At 39.2% G+C, this 10,469-nt stretch overlaps 1 protein-coding gene and 1 long non-coding RNA gene across 4 annotated transcripts in view; one reads left to right on the top strand and one right to left on the bottom strand.

The window, feature by feature from the left end:
- Positions 1–260: 260 nt before the first annotated feature.
- The window catches only part of LOC111869794, a 17,687-nt gene continuing 7,478 nt past the window's right edge, over positions 261–10,469 (top strand). The window contains exons 1-3 of one of the 2 annotated variants that reach the window (XR_004513592.1): positions 261–406; positions 3,397–3,534; positions 4,584–4,757. This is a non-coding gene — a long non-coding RNA (uncharacterized LOC111869794). Of the gene's footprint in view, positions 407–3,396; positions 3,535–4,583; positions 8,113–10,469 lie in introns of those variants that run through there. The other variant, XR_004513591.1, reaches the window with a different exon arrangement.
- The window catches only part of LOC111869793 (tRNA-dihydrouridine(47) synthase [NAD(P)(+)]-like), a 30,350-nt gene continuing 23,413 nt past the window's right edge, over positions 3,533–10,469 (bottom strand). Inside the window, exon 9 of one of the 2 annotated variants that reach the window (XM_023861563.2) lies at positions 3,533–3,946. In XM_023861563.2, coding sequence (XP_023717331.1) covers positions 3,937–3,946 — 10 coding nt within the window. In that variant the 3' untranslated portion in view covers positions 3,533–3,936. Of the gene's footprint in view, positions 3,947–8,246; positions 8,614–10,469 lie in introns of those variants that run through there. The other variant, XM_023861562.2, reaches the window with a different exon arrangement.

The following is a 10,469-nucleotide window of genomic DNA, read 5'->3' as shown; positions in this document are numbered from 1 at the left end:
TTTACTAGCATTGTTGCATGAAAAACAAAGTTCCTCATTATGTGATAACCCCCTTTCTCCACTTCTCATCACATTTGATCCAACTATTATATTGTCTTACATTTTTATATAATAATTAGAAGCGTTCTTAAACTGAAATATCATTAAGACATCTGATTTTACCTTTTAGGGAATTAAATTTCGTGAAGAACGCAATGCTGTATGGGATGCACCATTCCATGGAGCCATCTGTGTTCCAAATATCATTAAGACATCTGATTTTACCTTTTAGGGAATTAAATTTCGTGAAGAACGCAATGCTGTATGGGATGCACCATTCCATGGAGCCATCTATGTTCCAGAGCTGCCTTCTGCACGTGAAAGCTATTCCTTACAGAGAGGGGACAGGAATGTTGAGGTGACTGTGGTAATGTTGGAATACTTAATAGTCTACATGCAAGTCTGGTGTGAAAATCTATATTCAAATCACTGATCACACTGTCACAGCATGAATGCAATAAGTATGACATAAAATGAACAAAAAGTTCAGCAAAGATGTTATGACTTCTCATTTTCTACAGCTGTTGCTAACTGTAGAGAGAATTTTAACTTTCTGCCCTCTGTTTTACAATCCGTACTTTTGTGGACATTCCTGTTACAACTCAGTCTTTCTACATGTTCACTTCAGTTACTTCTGTACAAATCAAGTCTGGGAATATGAAAGACCAGTGAGATCAAATATGTAATTCTGTCACCGTATCCTTATTCACTTTACAAAAGATGTAGCCATTTCATGAAAATTATTTCAGCTGATGTATTCTACTCTCAGTGAGGTCCACGGTTCACTGAAAGTTTAGCATAAGTGGCTTATGTACAATTAAATTATTTGCCCAACAACCTTCATTATATAAAATGTATAATGTTATAACTTACACTTATAGCGACAGGCGTCATGTTCTTCAAAAGACCATTTTCAGTGTCTTCCCATGTTTTAGTAGTTATTAGTAATGGATTAATCACTTTATTGCATACATAAATGTTTATAATACAGTGAAATCCCCTTTAAGGTTTCTTTTGGGAGAAGTGGAGCCGAATACTAAATTGAGGAAAATCAGAGGAACTTTAGCACTGAAATTAGTGACTCTGGATCATTGGAACTAAACCTTAAATGAGGCAAAAACTCAAACCGTGGAGCATTAAATGTTTTCATTGCAGTACCTTTTTGTCACTTGCAGAATTTCCACTGTCATCAGCAGTGGACCCATATGCATGCCTCTTATTCAGAATGTTTTGTATACTTTGGATTATCCCTATTATAAGTAATAGAAGCCGAGATAGCTCAGTAGGTATAGCGACTGGCTATGGGCTGGATGGCTGAAGGGTCGGAGTTCGAGTCCCAGTGGGGTCAAGATTTTTCTCCTCTCCAATTCTTCTAGACCGGCTCTGGAGACCACTTGGCCTCCTATCCAATTGGTACTGGAGACTCTTCCCATAGGGGTAAAGAGGTCAGGGCGTGAAACTGACCACTCACCTCCAACTAGTGTTCAGTTCAAGAATATGTGGACCTATATATCCACTACACCATACATCTTCATGGTGTAGTGCTTAATTAGTTATGCACAGGAAGAGCTTTACCTTCTTTTTGTGTGTTATAATTAATAACTACACATGTTCGCTATATATGCTCTCAAATTTCCATCTTGTTTGAGATATGTATGTCTGAATGCATCCAGAAACATCAGCTTATGAATCCCACTGTTATTATACATATTTATCCTGATGTTGTGTTAAAATACATGTATATAACTCCTACATGTGTGGTTTGTATTCATGTGACTCTGACTCTTGGTTTAAATAATAAAAAGTGCAGAATTGCCTGTTCTCAAGCATAGTATCAAATATTACTTAATTCCAACAGTTGTAATTCAAACCACAGAACACATTCAAAGAGATCTATCAATTAATCTACACATACAATCAAAATGAACATATTATGTGGGCAGGCATTGAAATAAAAGTGTTTCTTGGAATTCAAGCTATGAAATTAAGAATGTCTGATGCTGTGGACTGCATGAGGAAGAAGAAAAGTGATGCAAAAAGTTGAAATCAATCCAAGAGAGACTACAGTGCAAAGCAGATCTATAAATTAAAAACTGTTAACATGCAGCACATCAAATGAGCTGGCAGGAAGAAGAGGAAGAAGGCTCTAGATGACTAGGATGGACAACAAGGGCAGTCTAGTTGTATAGAATTGTGGCACTGGGTGGTTTTGGCATAGATGCAGAATATGAAGTGGATGTCCTCAGTGCAGACAAAAGAAAGCAACAAAATTTTTCAGACATTTCTGACTTTGGACATATTATCTGAGAAGTAAAAAATGTTGACATGTTTGTTCCATTATCTCACGCACTACTATAGAACAATCATTGAAGAATGCATATATCAGACATTGTGATGTCTTACTACTACTGAAATATACAGGGTGTCCCAGGAGGAATGTGCCAAACTTCGGGAGGGTGTTCCTTATGTTAAAGTATGCCGATATAACCCAAAACACCTATGTCCAAAGTTGAACGGTTACGGAGATAATGGCCCGAGAAGTGTCAAACTTTGACCGGGGTTACACACTTGTTGATTACAAAATACATATTAAAACTGGCAGGAATATGTGGATTCTGTAATGTTAATAATGTACGTAACATCAAACCAACTTGTGAGTGACGGAAAGCCATAAAATTGAAGTACAAAATACTCGCTCGCCATGTCATAATTGTCCTTAGGTTTCCAAGCAGTATACATAACACATGACTGGCGAGCGATGACGTAACGTGCTGACTGCGCGTTCTGGTATGAGCCAACTACATAAGCACGGCTAGGGAGTATCATCGCACTCAAGGACAAACATAGATAAGGGCTCTCAGCTGAGAGGTACAGCGAGGTACAGTGCTTGGACCTGCCAGAAGACCACACTTTTCTTGGGCCATTATCTCCGTAACCGTTCAACTTTGGACATAGGTGTTTTGGGTTATATCGGCATACTTTAACATAAGGAACACCCTCCCGAAGTTTGGCACATTCCTCCTGGGACACCCTGTATAGTACAAACAGTTTCTAGACATGTTTGGAACCATGCAGAATGCTTCCTTAAGTACATTCAATGACTCCATTTGCACCAATGAAACGACTTAAGAACAGTGGACAGATTTCCATAGAATGTGATACTGGGCAATTTATACAGGGAGGGGGGGTATAAAAAATTCATAACTCTTTCATGAGTTGAAATTCCAATCTTTGGTTTATTATTTACTGTAGAAGAAAGGTTGTACTATCAGCTGTAAAAGTATCACACTAAAAGGTGACAAATTTTCCTTTCTAGCACAGTTGCATATAACTAATCACAAACATGAACTGTTGCAGGAATTCCGTTCACTCTGTGAAGCAGTCAGCAGACGTGTGGAACTAAGTGACACAGAATATGAGTACAGACCGCCATATTATCATGAGAAGATATGCAGAACGTATGGAGAGAGCGAGAGAGCTGATGCAGGAAATCAGGTTTGTATATCCAGCACTTCCAGAAAACTTGTCCAATCCCTGAAGAAGGGGGTTTTGCATTGTAACACTACCTTGTAATAAGGTTAAAAATACCATAAACTGAGGCATAAAAAATTATTCTGCCCTGAAGATGCAGCATGGAAACTGTTAAAACATTATACAATGCCATAATAAAAACTCACTGTGTCATGAGAACCTAATATCTTATGCAGTTCCTGGTTCACTTATAAATCTATAAATTCCACTGTCCTTTGGTACTAGACGTAATTCTCGTATGTACTACACTGAAACTCAAGACCTCATTTATGGAGCCACTTTCTTGCGCAAAGTTCTGTGCGCTGTACACTCACTGTGTTGCGGTTCCACATCTCCTTCTCGAGTCACATGCTCAATTCATTTAGATCAGAACTTTCTGAAATACAAGAGAGAGTCAGTAAATAGGTTACAAATGGGCATAAAATGTAAAACCTGTTATATTCGAACCTGGAAAAAACATTTATCTCTTGACATATCCTCCAAAAACCTATTACTTCATTTACATCTATTTTACTTCCATGTGTGACCTATTTACTGATTCTTCCTCTTATAAACTTCTCGCTTGTGGAAGAGGGAAAAGAAAAAGAGAGTGAAGGAAAGAAAAACCAAAACAAAACAAATTTCATACAATTTCTGTTACAAGTATGCAAACAAGATATTCACTCTCAAGGAAGTTTAACACACACAAATTAATATTTTAAAGTTAATACAAGAGTTAATCAGAAGGTACCAGTGAAATCACCAATTAAGCTTTCTTCAGGGAGTAGTGGATTTCAACACTATACTGAAGAAAATGATACACGCAATTAAACACTGAAAATACTGACTCTGGATCACTAAAATTCAATGCTAAATCATGAAAATTCATAAACTGAGGATCACTAAATGGGGGGATCCACTGTAGTGTGATCTCAGTCAATTATTTTATTCCAGCTCGTCTTGTTCACTTCTCTATTTTTTTCTTATTATTTTCTGGCCTCTGAACTACTGAGATATATTATCATGTTCTGCAGATGTGCATGTTCTCTTGCATTCAACGGATGGACATAGTCTACCTCACCCGACGCCGCTATGATACCAACTGCTGGGAAACATTTACAAAAACAGTAGCATCCTCTTGTGACTGCATGTGGCCCGAAACAAAGTATGCACCAACTGGATAATAAACTCTACTGTTCATGCAAGAGGTATGAGGGATATGCCCTTGATGATAATCTTTTCTAGTCTCAAAACCCATAAGACAGTAACCCATACCAATCAACAATGACAGATCATTTGACTGAAAAAAATGTATCAGCATACGTGTATAACTATGAAGATGATTCCATGAGATCACTGCACTCAAAGTACTGTCTGAAAGTGTTAATCATGATACTTATAGTAACTTATACACCAACACAATTGTTTACATAACAATTATTAACACAGCATGCAATCTTTTCTTACAGGGTATAAGTTGCTTGTAATTCTTGGAAGATTGAAATAAATATTAGCAGTGCTCTCATTTCATCATAGTTTAGCAGAAGTGTTCCAGAATCTATAATTCCACCATATTAGTGAAAATTTGATGGATGTACCCAATAAATATTTTATAAATTACAAAATCTTCAGAAAAAGTGTTAGCAAAGAATTTAATATTGAGGGAATTTAGGTAGCAGGTCAAAGGAAGATGAAAACTAGAGAGAAAGAGACAGCGAGAGAGAGAGAGAAATGATACCAGAACAAAAACATGGCTCTTTAATTATATAAGCAATCTTACAAATATGCTTTACTGAACGAGTGAGAGGCCAGTGTGAGGCAAGTATGCTTTTGGATACTAATGCACTTCATGAGATCTCTCAAAATGTCCTTCCCGAACTTCCACTTGTTGCCAGGAGGGAAGGAGCGAATTAAATTGTACTTTACATGCTGTTTAATAGGTTTAAATACTGTCACGTGTAGAATGGTATGTGAGACGTAAATGATGGGTCCTAGTTCAGATGATTGGATTTATTAGCACTTCGGTTACAATTTCTCTTAATCACACTTAAATACAGGCAATACAGCACTATCGCTGATTTACACACTTTCCACCTCCCTGTTGCATCTGCACTAGGATTCCGAGTCTTCACTAGTCATCTCCTGGCACTGGATCTCAACACATAAACTATTACAGTCTCACCGAATTACACGCTCCACGTATTACATAAAAATAAAATCTTAAAATTGCTCTTTAAATCTTCACAGGTCGACCTCCTGTATTCTTCTATACTCCTGGTTCCAATTTGCTCTGTTCATGTGGTTCCATCCCACTTTTTGTTCTTCTACAACGAATTCAAAACTCATAACTCTGTCACTCACTCATTCACTGTCACTTATTGTTCCAAATCACTCTGAACTTATGCCTCACAGCTCTCAATACACAGCTGCAGTACAGACTGCACAGAAAACAGCCTCTATATTGTTCAGGTCTGTTTACTGAGGAGAGGTGCCAAAACTTGACCTGGTGATAGAAAACTGGGAAGTGACAGTCTGCCACACGGAATGGGACTAACTCCAGATGGGGAGGCAGAGTAAGACTGAGGACACTCCTATACTGCTGGACTTCCAACAAAGGTCTCGGGGCAGGGGTCCTACCGATTGTAACAGTACATGGGGGGGGGGTGTTGCCTAAGAGCATGATAAAGGCCCATAAGACATTACACATTAAGGACTGTAAAGGCCTACTATCTTCTTAATGTCACTGAGAAATCCATTCATAAATATGACCATGTCATAGACTATAACACTCCCTTAGAATTGAGGATGACGAGTAGCCTCCAACTGAAAGACGCTGCCAGCGTTGGTATATCACAAATTTCAGTTCAGTTACTTTCATTAATCTTCTTTGCTGATTCTAACCACATACATTAAAATTTTTGTAGAAATTAATATTATTTTACTACAAATTTTAGATTTTATAGTTCTACCACTCCTTTCGCTTCCAGAGGGCCACCCAAACCTTATTTGCGCACTTTTATATGCAGTTACCAGATCACATTGCTTCATCTCAATGGAGATGGTGGATTTCTGGCAGTCCTCACCTTTGGTTTTCTATTTCATTTTACCTATTGTAGGAAGGGGACCATTTGGCTGCCGTTCTGTTAGGCCCTTGATCCTCATTAGGTGTGGATGTTGTTGTTATATGAATCATTGTTACCTAGTCAGTTGGCTTTTCTGGCAACTTTTCAGTTCGGTGTTATGGGGCCACATTGTGGTTGTTGTATGTGTTACTATTTTTCATGGTCATCTATAGGTTGAACCTTGCATTATGACCTATCTCCACACTTTGATGTGGTCCAAATGAAGTATTTCCTTCATAACTCACTATATTAATTTCACAAAATTTACTACTTTAATGTAAACTGTAACTGATGTAAACAGCCTTTAGAATTAGGGGTAAAATGGTTGAAAAACAAGGTTGGCGCGGGTTCAGCCACTTGACCAGACAGACACGTCCACCCGGTTCCCTGCAGGCAGCTACTTTCGGTAGCCAGCTAAGATCTGTTTCTCGATGAGAACTTTGTAGAGGGGTCTGTCTATACAGATACTCCCTGGCAGGGCAGGGATAAGAGCTGCAGGAATGTGTGGAGTAAATATGGGAATATCACGGACATCTTGGCAAATATATCCAGCCTATTGTTTCTAGACATAGGCAGAACTAACTAGGTTCCAATAACTTAACTTGTGGGACCCAACACATCCGCATGTGGGAAGTCTGAACTTCACTTCACAGTATTTAACCAGTTGACACATGCCCTACTGAGGCTCAAGGGAAGGAAGTGGCTGCCCAGAAGCCAGTGTGGGTCTAAGCAGGTTAGCATAAAAACGTGGTCAACTTTCCAAATGTGGAAGATAAAGGTTTATTAAACAAAGGACACAAATACAATAACAATAATAATAAAAAGGATAATAATGACAATACAAACCAGAAGTATAGGACAGGACACAGTGACTCACCTGACGGAACACAGTTTCGAAGTCAAACACACAAAATTAAATTTAGATACCAGAAGAGATGCGAGTCTGATTGCTGCAGAAATGTGAGTGTCCCTGGTATGACAGGTGCAAGAGCCCAGGACAAGGAAGGAGGGAAAAGGAAAGAGAAAAGGGAAGAAGGTGAGGTACACAAGGAGGGGGAAGCAGAAAAGAGGGGTGGTGCAGGGAAGAACATGTATTACATAACAATACTTTGTCAAAAATAAGATAATGCTCAAAATGAACCACTGATACAAACTTTTAGGGAATCAGAGGGCAGGATCAATGAGATCTGGTTCCTAGGAACTGATGATGGTTCAGTGGACATTTGGAAACCAGGAGATTTCTGAAGCCATAACAATACAATACAATATAGCCACAGCAAGAAGAACTGTACGACAGATACAGATTACTGGTTAAACTAATGACATGGAGCAGAGTCCTTCTAGAAAAGTTACTAGTTGTTCAGATTTACAGCATGTAAAAGATCCTCATGTCTCTAGGAGACCTCTGAGCAAAATTAGGCAAAAGTTTCCCACCCAAGTAGTTTCCAATTCCTCCAGTTGATGGGGAAGTATCGGGTACCACTGCCAGAGAGGGCTGACCTCACTGGCAGAACGGGGCTGAACCAGCGAGCACCAGTACTGGAAGGGTATGGCGACTGGTAGAATAATTAAAGGGGGACGCACAATAGATAATTAACGGTCGCAGTGCATGGGGAAACCCACCCCCTCCATAATAATAATAATAATACTAGTTGTTCAGCTAGTCATGAAATTATACACCTTTTTGGAACTCAAAGATTCATTACTCTGCCCACCACTGGTTCCCTTTTGAGTCAAGTGGCTCCAGTCCACACTTGCCCCCCATGTACACCTAGAAGATACAGATCATTGACAGAAAGTATCAGTATCCTGTATTACTTTAGACACCTGTAGAGTACAAAATAAACTACAGGTGTCTCCTTGGTGTATCTACTTCCAAGCGTTTGCCTTGTGCTTTGGTAGAAATTGGTAGTTGTCAGGAACTGGCCCAAGAAGCATTTCACTGTGAGGAGAAAAATGTAACAGTTTAATGTTGTGCACATTCTGTACAAACGTGCGATGCAGAAATGATTACATATGGCGAAAACATTATGTAGTGGATATAATTGATGTCTTCATGCTACTATATGATATAACAGGTATCTGCATGGTCAAGGAAGAAATAAGTTTTCCACTTCCTGATATTCTCTTTTTCACTAATGAAGGTACAGTCTGTTCAGAAATGTATTTATTGCATTATTTGCAAAAGAAAGGAAGAGAAAGTGAAGCAAAAGTCATCTGTATAGCTGCATTTGAGATTCACTATTTTTAAAGTGAACTACATGACACTTTTCCTTCATTGTGACACTGCCAACCCCATTCCTGGTTCCTCTACCGTCTCATCCCTGTCTCTAGATCAAGCAATGAGATCAACAGTGAATGTGAGCAAGCACAGGAATCGAACTTGAACGTTCACTTCCCGTTGGAATATGTGTTCTGAACTGCAGTGAAATACAGAGGAGGATGAAGTGAAACAATAATTTATGAAAGAGTTTTCTAACACTGAGGTGTCATATCACAACAGAATGTATGAGTTAAAAATTTTGTGACTCTGGCTCTGTAGTGCCCCCTGAGAACTGCCAGACCAACAATATGGAATACTTCACAGTGCATATCAAGATGGCTTGCTTGGCCATCAAGGTTACACAGTCTAACTACACCTGACTATTATTTCTGGGGAAGAATGAAAGGTACAATTCACACTATATCCCCGGTTACTGAATCAGTATATGCCTTTACAAACACAATATGAAGCATACATGTATATATACAAGCATGTAGAGACCACTTCCAAAATCTTTTGTAACTCAGGTAAGAGAGAAATGTATTTTAAAATTTCATAGTAATAATATCTGTAAGGACACATGGCCTTACACTTAACCAGGCCAGCAGTGTGTAGGCACATTAGTGTAATCATGTACTCAGGTTGCCATTGAAGGAGTTAACATTAGCTCCCACATGTATACACAAGAATGGCGAGACTTTAGAATTCATTTCTGTGCCATTTCAGAAAATGCTGAGAATAAAGATGATAGTTTTGATAGTGCCCAAATACCATATCTAGTCACTATAAGACAAGAGACATTACATTTTTTTATTTGGTTCAAAAATAGGATGTTGTTTTATATAATCAAAATAAAAAATAAATGAAAAATTAAATAAAATTATTTCTGGGGTAATCAAATACAAAATGTTAGATGTTCATTACTGCTACTGCCACACTCACACAGAGTTCCATATTTGTGGAGCTGTTACATTATAACTAGTGTTCATTTTGTATCAACACAATATTCAGACACGAACCCCTGTCTCTGAGTCTGATCAATCAGAAAGAATAATGCTGAAAGCAGAAAACTGATTCTGGATATATTCACATAGATATTGTGACATGTTGACCCCTACCTCCCCAGTGGAACGTAGCGGTAAAGTAGCCCTCGCGTAATAGGCGAATCATCACCCCGCCACTCTCCCCGCGGTGACGTCACGAGCGGAGCTGAAGATAGCCGAGCCCCCGCATCCTGGTAGCTATGCAACGCGCCACGCGCGGTGACGCGGAACAGCTTCCCACTGTGACTTGGCCCGCAACAGGCACCACTGCAGATATATAAGGGAACCGCACAGCAGCTACCAGTGAGTTGGAATGTGGGCAGCCGCCGAGTTATAACGTGGCCATCGCCGAAGATAGTTCCGAGCAAGCCTACGAGAGTGTCTTATCAAGAGTTCTCCAGTCAGCCGACTACAGTTGGAGTATAGCAGCCGTCGCGGGAAGAAGAACCGGACGTGTGTGTGATTGTGTAATTGGGAGTGTGTGATACAGTG

The sequence above is a fragment of the Cryptotermes secundus genome, unplaced genomic scaffold (genome assembly GCF_002891405.2).
Source record: "Cryptotermes secundus unplaced genomic scaffold, Csec_1.0 scaffold123, whole genome shotgun sequence".
Taxonomy (NCBI): domain Eukaryota; kingdom Metazoa; phylum Arthropoda; class Insecta; order Blattodea; family Kalotermitidae; genus Cryptotermes; species Cryptotermes secundus.
This window is presented reverse-complemented; position numbering and strand designations above follow the sequence as displayed.